This window comes from Sciurus vulgaris (assembly GCF_902686455.1).
Source record: "Sciurus vulgaris genome assembly, chromosome: 19".
In the NCBI taxonomy this organism is placed as follows: domain Eukaryota; kingdom Metazoa; phylum Chordata; class Mammalia; order Rodentia; family Sciuridae; genus Sciurus; species Sciurus vulgaris.
In genome coordinates, this window is record NC_136480.1 from 17073521 (window position 1) to 17086883 (window position 13363).

Below are 13363 nucleotides of genomic sequence, written 5' to 3' on the forward strand. Positions count from 1 at the left end.
TTATTACCCTAGGTACATGTATGAATACACTACTGGTGTGACTGCCCCATGTACAGCCAGAGGAATGAGAAATTATGCTCCATTTGTGTACAACGTGTCAAAATGCATTCTACTGTCATGGGTAACTAATTAGAACAAATAATAATAAAAAAAAACACTTGGCAATAAACCTGCAATTACAGATTTATAACTCCAAAAGTAAGAAGTTCGATTTTGTTTCAGAATAATTATATATATACAAAAATCTTAATTTCCTAGCAAATATGTTGTTTTCTTCGTTTGCTAATTTCATGTCTGAAAATTTAAAAGAGTTGATATGCTATTTGATAAATGCCAAAACTTGTAATGGACCAAGAAGCATCTTCAACATTTTGCAATGTTTTAAATACAATGCAATTTGTTTTCTGAAAACTATTGGCAAGCATATACAAAAATCTTTTTGATAGTAGCTAACAATTTCATGTTTTCCAAAGTAAATCTACCACTTGCACATACCTTTTATCATTTGAAGAAATGAGAAATGTATCAGCATTTCAATCATAACTGCTTATTACATAAGGCATTTAAATATGATTCCTCAGACCAAGAAGATATTTTGGACTTCCTGTTTTATATTTGGAGTACTTCAATTCAATATTAATGACTTCATTTCATAAAACGAATTTTAGCCTTGATTTTTTTTTTTCTTTCTTGTGGTGCTTCGGATTGAATTCAGGACCTTGTCGCATGCTGGGAAACACTCTACCAACTGAGCTATATCCCCAGCCCAGCCTTGATTAATTTTATCTTATAAAATCTTTTGAACTATATTCTATAAAATCTATTATTTTCTTGACAATTTTCTATAATGTTCAGGTAAATAATTGTCATAATTTTTTATTCTTTGTTCAATATTACTTTATGTCCAAGAGTTCCTTTCTGTATAAACTTAACAATAAAGATCACTTATCAAATCAGGATTTTTTTGTATCTATAAATCATGTTTTCTATTTTGAGAGCTTTTTAAACCCATATTTTTTCCAGCTCAAATTTTCCTGAGTCATATATTGCTAGTTGAGTTTTTATGAAGAAGTTACGGGTTCTCACACATTTTAAGGATTATAAAGTTTACTGCGGGTGGTTTAATTAGTTGTCAGTTTTTAACATGCTGATTGCTTTCACCCCCACAGGGTTAATAAAAACAATGAGAAACAATTTCATACTTCTAAACTGCTCCCCATATCTCATAGATTCCAGAGCTTTCACTGCCCTGAACGGACTGTTAATTCCCTTCTTGTTGGTGGATTCTTGTATCATGTACCCATGGTGGGATCCAAATACTAAATGCAAATGGTAAACTTGAAGGCACAGTGTTAAAATCTTCTTTTTTCTTTCTTCCATCCCCCAATTTCTTCGCAAGCTGGTATGATAAAGGAATGTGGATCTCTGGCAGTATTGCGAGGGTATGAAACTTATCTATTTAAGAGTGTGTGTGTATGGAAAGAGACACAGCTTCTGAAGAATGCGGTCATAGTTTCTTCGTGTACCCTTGGACAATTTGGGTCAGGGGTTTATGATTTCCCATGCACTACTCTTCCAACTTTTCTGTAAACATACATAAAATGAAGAGAACTGGTAAGTGAGTCTTGACTGAGTTTTCTGCCTCTTTTCCACTCTGATCAGTCCTGAGAGTGACTTTTAGTCCCATCCTGTCCTCCATTCTGAGAGAGAGATTACTGTGTGGATGAGAGAGAATTCACAGACTCTCCAAGGTACATGTTGTGATTATAACACACCCACTCCCTCCAACAGTTGCCCGTACAAATTAGAATGGAATTTGGACTTTAGATTCAGGAAAACTCAATGAACATTTGTGGACTAAATGCCAACACCAATGATTAATGATTTGATATGTATCATATATTCTAATTTTCACAACATGGATACAAAGCAGGTATCCTCGTAGCTCAATTTGGTTGAGAATGTGGAAATTCACAGAGGTCACAGGCATGCGTGCCAAAGATCACGTCATTCTTGAGAAAACTAGAAACGAAATCTGTCCACAATGATGTCAAAACCAGTTTCCTACAGCCGTTTACTCAAAAGAGCCTAAAAATCAGAAAAGCAACTCAATTCAGATAAGCAACTGAACAGGTAGCTTATTTAACCCAAGCCTCAGTTTTTCATGCATCATGAAAATATGATGTGCCCTGAAAGATTTTAAGAAATATGTATGATCTTAATTGAGCTTGGTGGCCACACAGCTGTAATCTCAGCGACTCAGGAGGTTGGAGTAGGACAATTGAAACTCCAAATCACCGTGGGCAGCTCAGCTAGAGTCTCAGCAACTTACAGAGATCCTGACCCACAATAACAATATAAACTGGGAAGGCATCTCCAGGTTTAATTTCCAGTACTACAAAAAAAAAAAATAACTCTGTGTGTGTGTGTGTGTGTGTGTGTGTGTGTGTGTGAGATGATCAAAATTGTGAAGCCAAATGGTGAACTTTAAGTTGCAGAGTAAAAATTTCCTAACTCTTTTTGCCTTCTTCCATCCCCCAATTTCTTAGCATATATATTATTATATCACAAACACTTAGTTACAGGTATATTTTAAAAATAGAATCATTTCCATTAGCATATACATAACTAGCTTCAATATTTCCTGAAGTTTTGTTTTTATTATGAAAGAGCCTTTTTATATTTAAGTCATCTATTTTTCCTTATGCCAAATACAATAAGTTATTAATGTCCTTTTCGTTGGTTATTTTTCATTGGTTTTCTTGTTCAAATAATCATCTAATCTCAAAGAGTTTTGCTGACAAATATTTTCTGCTTTTTATAAACCTTAATTTCTGAGAAAGCTTAAAACGGGTGAAAATCCATCTAGTCTTAAAAGGTTGGCCAGCAAAAGCTGATTTAAAGTGCCTATCTGTCACTTTCTTAGGAATCATTTAATCAGTTGTTAATTATTTATTAGACAAACACCAGGAGGCCAGTTCATATGAAAGTAAAATATGATCTCTTCGATCCATGAGACATGAATAACATGAGAAATGTAATTCAAAGTAGAACACAATTTCATTTATAGAAAAGAAACTAGAAGATTTAGTGGCCAGTGTTTTTGGATGGCTGAGTACATTCGGTTAATAGAAAGACTGAAACTACTGAAGACGTTTTCTACAGTTTGGAAAATAAATCTTTATCTACATGTGACGGTCACTTTGGATTTAAGAGCTCGTAGTAAGAGTCCACTCTCCTACTACCTTAAGTGGGTTCTGTAGATAATAGTTGGTAAGAAGTAGAGAATTCAGACTTTGCCCCAGACCTACAGAATCAGAATCTGGATTCAGCCATGTTCCAAGTTAATTCCTATGCACCCTACCCTCACTCTTGCCGGTCTCCTTGATTTCCCCCGGCATTTACAGGCAAAAATTTTATATATTTGTTTCAGATTCGATTGTTTTGAGCAAGCAGTGAGATGTTCTGGATATCTCATGTGAAAATGCAAATTTTTTTCTGGTTTACCAATATTCCAAACCTGTCCCTGATAAACATTGATCTGAGTAACAGAAAGCACCCAGAGGACTCCCAGGGCAGATTGGACTCAATTCTCATTATCTACCCTAAACAAGTGGCTTTAATTAGTCTAGTTTGGGAAATGAACAGGTTTTCCATTTATAAAAATTGCTGATTAATTAAGCAAGGACTCACTCCAGGCAATGTATTTCTGAATGTAGGACAAGAGGAAGTGAAAGATAGGTTGAAAGTTGAGTCACTTGCCTGTCAGGTCATGCAAGTTAACATATTCTCTTGCAAAATGCAGTATAAAAGGGTTCATTATACTAAACTAGAGAAAATACCCACATATTTAGGGGAGATTTCCAGCCCTCCATTTGGTGTATTAGATATTTTTGTTTAAGTTCCAACCAGAAAGATTCCCTATTGCCCAGCATTTGAAGTCTATTTGGTAATTTACCTTAAAGCAATGTTTGAATAATGAAAGGTTTTTTAAAACAAACAAAAACAAAAACAAAAAAATTAAAGCAACTAGGAAAAAAAACAAAAACAAAGCAAAAAAAAAAAAAAAAAAAAAAAAAAAACAACCTTACTTTCCAAGGGCAAAGCATTCCAGTTTTACAGATGAATCCTTTGCGGCTTGTATAGTTTCAGGAAAACGCACTTCAATCTTTGGTTCATATTCCCCCATCACACCTGTTAAATATCAAAAGAGCTAGCAGCATTTCCAGAGAATGGAAGTTTTGTACGAAGTAAATACTTCATTAATCCAAACTTGATTATTCGGTCTTAATAAGAATTCATGTTTCCAAATAAGAACTAGATACAGCTATGGTTTCCAAAGAGATCCTTCTTTGTGATAGGTAGACCCACCTCCCCATGGGGTGGGGTCAGTTCAGGAATAGGAATTTTTCATTAAAAATGGAAAGAAGTGTGATGCAGCAGTATATTCCAAACTATCAGCATTTCTGAAGCAAAATCAACCAAGCAATCCCACAAACTGAGATAAAAAGAAAAAAATATTCAAATGTCCAAAGAGTAAGATTTTTCTGCTTAGTTTTCTGAACATGCATAAAAAATTATGTTTTTAAAGTTTTAAAATTTCCAAATAAGGAATTTTGGTTCTAGGCTGAGGTTTAAATAAGATAGTGCTCTGGTGTATTATAAATATATAATAAACAGAAATAGATCTCTAAGCTAACTTTATTACTTCAATTAATATAATCAATGGCACCTCAAGATTCTTTAAACACTTTGATCGTGTTTTACTGTATACCCAAACAGGAGAGTGACACATTCCAAAAATACATGGGTTTTCTGTATAAATGCAGAAAATGTGATAATTTACAAAATGAGTGTAAAATAAAAACACCTGATTTTTTAAATACATTTATCTTTGCAAACCTTCAAAGAGACTGTGGTAGAGAAGTTAGAGTATTACTTTACACTGCTAAACTGACAGACTTGGTGCTTTTTCCTACTTAATTGACATCTGATGTGTTTTGTATGCCCACTTAAAGAAGAGGTTTGATTTATTTATCTTATGTGCAATGCTACTAGTCTACTTTTACCATAAAAATGAGGAAGAACATAGAAGGGATGGAAGAAGGGAGAGAAAGGGAAAGGAGTCGGTAGAAATTAAGAACAGAAGAAAAATGGGCAAAATATGGTAGAATCTCCTCTTGGGGTCATGTGTATTCACTGAATGGACTTGTGAATAGGTCAAATGGATGCCAAAATCTGAATTAAGACCTTGGAAACATGTTTGGGGGGTTGGTGATTATGAAGTTCTTCCATAAGGACTCCCCCTGCAGAGCTGGTTTCATAGTTACGTTAGCTTTTATTATATTCTTGCTTGTCTTAAACTCTTCAGGGGGCAAAAATAAATCCTGGGAGGTATTGCATTTCAAGTCCAAAACCTGATCATAAAAGGCACTCGCAGATTTTCCTGTCTTTACGTATCCCATTGTGAACATTTAATTAAAGAATCAACTAGAGGCTTTTTCCACTCGGATGACTACAGTCATGTCTAGTTCTTTAAGCCAACCAACTAAGCTACTGAACACATCAGAGACCAATCTGAGTTAGGCTCCTTGGAGAAATTAAAATTAGTCTGGATCTCGCGTTTCATTCTTTGGAATCTTCATAATGGATGTTGGTTTTCTTTGCTTTCCATACATATTCACTTCTTCATTTTTAAATTTTATGTATTTATTTATTTTGCTCGTTAGCTAGCCAGGTAAGCAAAGGCTGAGCAAAAAAAAAAAAAAAAAAAAAAGCAAAGTTGGAAAGGAAGAGGGGCATGAAAGACAGGGTCCCACCTGTGTTCATGTAAAAGATACTAGTTCAAGTATAGAAATCTAGCTACACCCACACATGCACACAAACACACATGCCAACTCCCTCCCAACAAATATCATCTTTTTTTTTTTTTTTTTTTTTTTTTAACCAATTAGTTCTTAAGCAGTGAAGACAAGCTGTCCCAGTGTCTGAAAGGAGCTGGCTCCGTGTACCCAAAACCAGGTGTACTGAACCACAGGGGTGAAGTACAGAAGTTTTCTCTCACTCTGACTTGCATCACAGTGCTGAATTCAACCTGCAACTCCTAGGTTCAGATGGATTTGCCTCCCCTGAACCAGAGGGAAGCAGAGGGCGCTCACCCCCCAGTCTGGAAGAGCCACCAAGCAAAGCCCCAAGATAACCCATCACCTTACCATCGGTGCGCTGCACTAAGGGTGTGGGGGGTCCCCGGACGCTCCTCTGGGCCTCCTTGTTGGTGATGAAGCAGGTGTAGTTGCCTACGTCCGAGGGCTCCACCTTAGCAATGTACAGGTTTCCCGTCTCTTGAGATACAAACCGCCTGCTGTCCTCTTGGACGTGTAAGGGGCTATCATTGAAGGTCCATGCGTAAGATAAATCTGAAAGACAGGAAAAAAAATGTGTTAAGCTCACAGTATCCCTGCCTATCTGGGAGTTATGAGCTCGATGCCACCATAATTACAATAAAATTGTGAATCTCTTTGTCCCCGTTATTTTATTATTCCCTTTTTCCCATGTATATCCCAGTGTGGAGGTCAGTTATGTTTTGGCCTGGCCCATCCTGGGGTATGTGGGGTCCAGGGCAGATGACAGGGTGCCAAGAGAGTAAGTGGGTGCATTTATTGAGGAGAGCTGTAAGGTGCAGAAGCATCACCAGTTCAAGGCACACTGAGTTTCTTCAGCAACAGTCATTCCGAAGCACTGTTTCTCTATGATCTTGTCAGAGGACTCAACTCAGTTATGAGAACGTATTAAATTTCACTTAAAAATTTAAATGAAGGAGCTGGGGTCAGGGGTCAGTATCGGAGCGCTGGCCTAGCACGCGTGAGGCCCTGGGTTGGGTTCTCAGCACCCCATAAAAGTAAAATCAAGGTATTGTGTCCACCTACAACTAAAAAACCAACATATGTAAAAAAAAAATAAATAAAACTGAAGCACTCTGCCCCAGATGCTGGAGTTGATTCTGTGAATGCCACATCATTTCTGAGTACCTCTGCTATGATCGTTTTGCAGCTTAGACAACAGCAAAGCAAAACTCGTACCCTAGAGAGGTCACACGCCTCCCTTCTCCTTGCCACGGGGTGGGTCATCTCAATGTAGGAAGTCACATGTATCGACTAAGCCATTCTAGGATGTGCAGACAAGGAGCCTAGAAGGATTCATGTTCAGAAAAGCTTCTATGGAGAATTTATTCCCCACACTGAAACCAGCTCCATGAGCAAGAGCTATCCCGCTATCCATACCAGACAGGAGTAGATAACACTGGAAATATACCCAGCAAGAGCTTTAAATTTTTTAAAAAGTATTTCTGGTTGTACATAGACACAATAACTTTATTTTTTGTATTTATTTTTATGTGGTGATGAGACTCGAACCCAGTGCCTCACCCATGCAAGCACTGTACCACTGAGCCACAAGGCCAGCCTCATCCAGCAAGATCTTGAAGATGAGAGAGAACACAGGTTACTTTACCAATATCAATCACGCTCTCTCTGGACATGTTAGAGGTAAACACAAATTGCATAATGAACAACATTAAAAGTACAGATCATCTATAACCAAAAGAATGAGAAATCATACTCCATTATAGATGATACATCAAAGTACATTCTACAGTCAAGAATAACTAATTAAAACAAGTAAAAAAAATTTTAAAAAGCACAAATCTTAAGTTCAGTTTCATTAACTGGTAAAAATTATACACCCTTGGTAACCACCATTCCAAATTAAATATAAAGCATTTCCATCTTTTCAAAAACTGTCTCATGTTCCTTTCTGGTCAATCTTTTACAATGAAAACCATCACCTGCTTTGTGTTATTAGATTACTTTTGCCATTATGTAGTTTTCATAAAAATGAAATCAAATGGCATATATCATTATGTCTTTAACTTTTGTAGTTATTAGTTATGTTTGTTATGAATACTTCCTTTTTATTGCAAGTAGTCCTCCTGTTTTCTTTTTTAATCTAGAGGTATTCAACCACTCAGCTATATCTACAGCTCCAGATATTATTATTATTATTATTATTATTATTATAAATTTCGAGACGACATCTTGATAAGTTTCTCTGACTGACCTTGAACCTGCTGTGATCCTCCTACCTCAGCATGCTCTCACTTAGATTATGGGTTCACTTAAGATTATGGGTTAGCACCACCAGACTGTAGGACTGTGTTTTATAAATATACTGCAATTTGTCTAGCCACTTTACAGTTGGTCAATGAATTGTTTCCAGTCTAGGCCATTATATATTAGACAAGTAAAAATCATGCTATAAGACTAGGCCTACATTTTAATTTTTCTAGAATAAATTCTTAGAAGGAAGCTATAGGTTGATCTATGTTTAACTGCTTAAGAAACTATAGATTTGCACCAATTCCAAAGTGGTTGTTCATGTTCATGTCTCCACCAACAAAGTATAAGAGTTCTATCTGCAGCAAATTTCACAAAAATTGTGTTGGCAATTTTGTTTTGGTGGGGTAGGGGGTTATTGGGGATTGAACTCAGGGGCACGTGACCACTGAGCCATATCCCCAGCCCTATTTTGTATTTTATTTAGAGGCAGGGTCTCACTGAGTTGCTGAGTGCCTCACTCTTGTCGAGGCTGGCTTTGTACTCATGATCCTTCTGCCTCAGCCTCCCTTGCAGCTGGGATACACGTGTGAAACACCGTACCTAGCAGCAATTTCTTTTAATTTTGGTCAAAAATCAATGTGCAAAGGAAATAGTCTTGTGCATTGAGGCCTTATAAGTGTGATTCTCTGAGAAGGCTAAAAAATAAAAATAGGCAGAGCACCTGAAATGGTCTATGCTAAACTTGCCAGAATAAAATCCTACAAGTGTGAGAGAGCAATACAGGTCAACAGTTATTCTTAATTAAATCCAGTCATACAGAAATCTCTTGTGGAAGTGGGAGTGGGGGAAATATTAGTATTCCCTCTTCCCTTCCACTGAAATATAGATAGATACAGATATCGCATTAACAGTACAATTAGGAGAACGGTACGAAGAAAGGAAGGGAGAGAGAGAATGAAGGAAGGGGAGAAAAATCTTAAAAAACACACACACACACACACACACACACACACACACACACACACACACACAAGAAAGGTGAGGAAGAGTGAGTCTCCCAGAGTGAGTCTCCACCAGTGGCCAGGAGAGTCCAAAGAATTAATTTCTTATAATTCATAAATGTTGTGAATAAAAATGAATTGACGGATACACAGTTAAGTCCAATGTTGTTCTGAGGAATGAAGAAAATACTAGGTATCAAGGAACTGCAGCAACAAAAACGTCACTTATGCCTGAAATATGAAGTTGAAAAAAGTGACATTATGCTCATACAGGTAGGGAAAAACCTAAGCTGCACTGTTTTGTGAAAACATGTTGCAAATTAATATGTTCTGCCTTAGTCGGTGAATATGAAATACGTAATGACGTATTTGGGTTTGGGACTTTGTATCGTATATGTTCATAGGAGTCATTGTATCTAAAATCCTAGACACATTTTCCATGATTTTAAAACAAATGATGGGTAGAAAATAAGAGCCTTGTAGAATTTTCTATGTCACCATATGCCTCTGTCATATAGAATTTTAAATTAGTAGGTATTATTTGTATAAATTGAAAAGCAGGTTCTACAGGATGAGAAGACTGTCAGAAGGGACAAAGAGTAGAATGAGCTACAGTTTATAAAAATAATATGGAGAACTGGGCGCAGTGGCCCACACCTATAATCCCAGTGGCTTGGGAGGCTGAGGCAGGAGGATTGCAAGTTGAAAGCCAGCCTCAGCAACTTAGCGAGACCCTGTCTCAAAATCAAAAAGAAATAAAAAGGAGTAGGGATGTGGCTTAGGGGTAAAGTACCCCTGAATTCAATCCCCAGTACCAAAGAAAGAAAGAGAGAAGATGGATAATATTTCTTTTTCTGACTGTGCAGTGTTCATAATGGAGTCTTCTGTTTTATTCAGGCACCGATTCCCAAACCTGATGCAGTTCAGAATGGCCAAAGAAAAGGCTAAAATACAGACAGTTAATTCTACTCCTAGCAGCTGAGTTTCATGAAATCTGAGTGAAGTGTCACACAGTCGGTATTTTCAAGAAACATGGAACGACTCAAGCAGTTGAACCGAAATACCGTGTTCACAGAACTCTTCACTGGGAGGCCCAAGTGTATCAAGAGACAGATAACAAAATGCAATGAAGACGAGAAGTCACAAAAGGAAGTGCAGAACACTTAGCTCTCTGATGTGCGCAGAAGATTGTGGAAGAGTACTGGAGCTACCTTCATACACTAGACTACCATATGCAGAAAGAGTTAAAGAAACCACCTCAAGTCACGTCCAGGCACACGTTTGAAATGCAACTGGAATGATAGAAATAATATGGAAATGGTGCTATAGTTGGAATTCGGAAGACCTTCCAAAGACCCACGTGTTGAAATCTTGACCCCCGGTGTGGATCTATTTGGAGATGGTGGAATGCAGAGAAGCTGGTTCTGGTGGAAGGTCTTTAGGTCACTGTGGAGGGTTCCTCATGAGAGACAGTAGGACCCCAGCCCCTTCCTCCTCTTCTCTTTCAATCCCTGGCCATGGGGTGATCTGCTGTCTTCTGCCCACACTTCTCTCTCCCTGGAGATACTGTCTTAGCACAGGCCAAAAGCAATAGGGTCAACTGAAACCTCCAAAATGTGAGCAGAAGGAAACCTTTACTCTCTATAAGTTGATGGTCTCAGTTGTTTATCATAGTAACTGAAAACTGACCAACACAAACGAGCTTAACTTCAGAGCCATACCGAGGTACAATTTATTAAACAATGGGCTCTTTCCCTCATTGGAAAGGATGAAACAGAGCAGAGATAACTGTTGCTTGGGAGGTGGCCAAAAGAGAGAAAGATCTGTTTTTGCAACAGAGGGAGGGTTGGACCTGCTAAGAGTCTACATTTTCAGATCATGTATGCCTAAATGCAATTCAATTTTTATTTTCAAAACTATGCTGTGGCATTCTGGTCCTGTTTTCAGGCACCACGTCTTCCTTTTCTTCTTGCAAGTCCCTGCTGGGGGCTTTCATCATCCATGCAATCTCCCGCTTCTGTTTCCTTACTGATGTCCTTGGCTGCCTTACTTCTAAGCCTGTTGCTCTGTCTCCACCAAAGAGAGGCTCAGAGGTTTTTGTTTGAAACCTGAGAGTCGTCTAGATAGTAAATTTTCCCTCAATATAAAAAGGAGGAGGCATAAAAGTAGTTCTGACTCCCCTGTTGTCATTGACTCTTCGTCTTTTGAACTTTTTGTGGAATAAAGGCAATCGCGAGCAAATTCCCAGGGCCCTGTCTCTGCTCAGGGCTCCTTATCCGAGGCCTTTTCGGGCAGGGGAATAAGCTTTCCTTCTCTGAAATCCAACGTAACCCCTTCCACTTAACAGAATTACAGGTTGCCGCCAATGCTCAAGAAATCTTTGTATTCTTCAACCTATAATCTTGGGACCTGAAACTGTAATTTTCTTCTCTCCTTTGGTGAATTCATTTCTATCTTAGCTACTAAAACTTTCCAATCTATTCCTACATGTGCTGTATCCTTCTTCCAGAGAATATTTAGAAGCCCCTGGAAGATTCTACTACCGAAATAGAGAAGAGTACATAAAAGTAGTAAGAGTACAAAAAAAGTAGCTTTTTTTTTTTTTTTTTTAAAGAAGTGAATCGGGAGTTACTAAGATGCTCATTCAGGAGAAGATGCTGGGACTCAGAGTGTGGAAGTAATTTCCCCCAAATCACATGATTAAGATGTGAAGAGGGAGGATTTACGCCGGATCCTTCAGGGGTCGAGGTCTGTGCTGCCTTTCTCCATACCCAAAAAGGACGGTCTTTTTGGACATCAAAAAAGATGTCCCTTCTCTTGGTTCTTCTTTGCTACTCCTTCCAAACTCCCAAGCTCTCCAGGAGTTCAAGCCCACTTCACGTTTAGACCCAAATTCTCAGCATCCATGGCTTCTCCTTGCCACAACATCTGTCCTGTATCCACCGAATCCAGCTGCCTAAGGACGAAAGGCTAACCTGCCATTTTACATTACTCCAAAATGGCTTATTTATTTTATTATTTTATTTTATTCTATTCTATTTTAGCATGTGAGCGTTTTGCCAACATTAGCAGGGAATCAGACACAAATAAAATCTGGATGAAATGACTGTCCCGTGTTCAACGGGCCTCTGGCAACAGCAGAGGTTCTGAGTCCACAGTGCACACCAGTCACTCTCCAGATCAAACTGCTGGGCTCTGTCCTCAGAGAGCCCCAGAACGCCCATAAATGTCCACTTGCCAGGTGGCCCCGATACAGCTGGTGTGGAAGGGCACTCTGAAAGTCACTGGTGCAAATGGGGAAACTCCGTCTCCTCTCCACAATCGCACTGGGAGAGCAAGACCCTGGGTTCCGCATGGTGACTGTGTATTCCCTTGGGTGCAGCGTTGGAGCCTGGAGGTTTCTCAGTGCACGGATTCATAGCATGTCTGCTGGAGGGTTTGGGAGATCTGCCAGATCCTCCCCTTCATTTTTGGAGTTAAGAAGCAGAGGGGGGAATATCGGCAGCTCCGGATCAGCTTTGTGCCCCTCTGTGAACGGGCAAAGATGTCACCCTGGGAGTCCCCCCATCTTCTCCCTCTGCCCCGGTCCCTCTTCTTCTCCTTCTGCCCCTGGCTCTTCTCCTTCATCCCGGTAGCCAGTCTGCAGCAAGAGCTCTTTTCTCTTTTGCTCTATTATCAGCTACTGGTGATGCTTCATTTGTATATGTCTTAATAAGGAAAGAAAAAAATAATAACCTTCCAAACTGGAAGTTTAAAAAACTTCTCCTTTGGCTTCGTGTAATTAATCGCATAATGTGTGAGAAATTTGGGCTGGATCCACTGGATTTTAAATAGCTTTCCTACCCTGTGTGACATTTACCTGTTATTAACGGCTGGGATGTCTTTCCCCGTGTTGATGCAGCAGTCACGCAGGAGCTGACTGATAATCGGTCCTTCCCGGAGCCTCTTGGGAACATCTCTTCCACACTCTCCCCTACAATTTTATTATTATGAGAAATGGCAGATCCGCAGCAAGCAACTGAAGTCTCTATCTGCTGCTCTCTCAAGCATACAGCAAATTCTGTTTTCCCCAGGGTACGATTATGCTTTGACAGCTTTTACAGCCCCGTATCTTGTAGTGTGATATTTAAAATACAAACAACAGAAGATATATGCAATTATACCCATTCGAGGGGAGGGGATTTTTATAAGAAGGGCAGTATCTCATGTGAAAGAGACCCAGAATAACAAACCTGGACGCCAAAAACT

At 38.8% G+C, this 13363-nt stretch overlaps 1 protein-coding gene across 4 annotated transcripts in view; it reads right to left on the reverse strand.

Annotated features, from left to right (window-relative positions):
* The window catches only part of LOC306650300 (contactin-6), a 299252-nt gene that overhangs the window by 100603 nt on the left and 185286 nt on the right, over nt 1–13363 (reverse strand). For 2 of the 4 annotated variants that reach the window (XM_079122184.1, XM_079122185.1), the window contains exons 6-7: nt 6213–6416; nt 4092–4194 (exon numbers count right to left, since the gene is read on the reverse strand). In XM_079122184.1, the coding sequence (XP_078978310.1) occupies nt 4092–4194; nt 6213–6416 (307 nt within the window). Of the gene's footprint in view, nt 1–4091; nt 4195–6212; nt 6417–13363 lie in introns of those variants that run through there. The other 2 variants (XM_079122186.1, XM_079122187.1) reach the window with 2 other exon arrangements.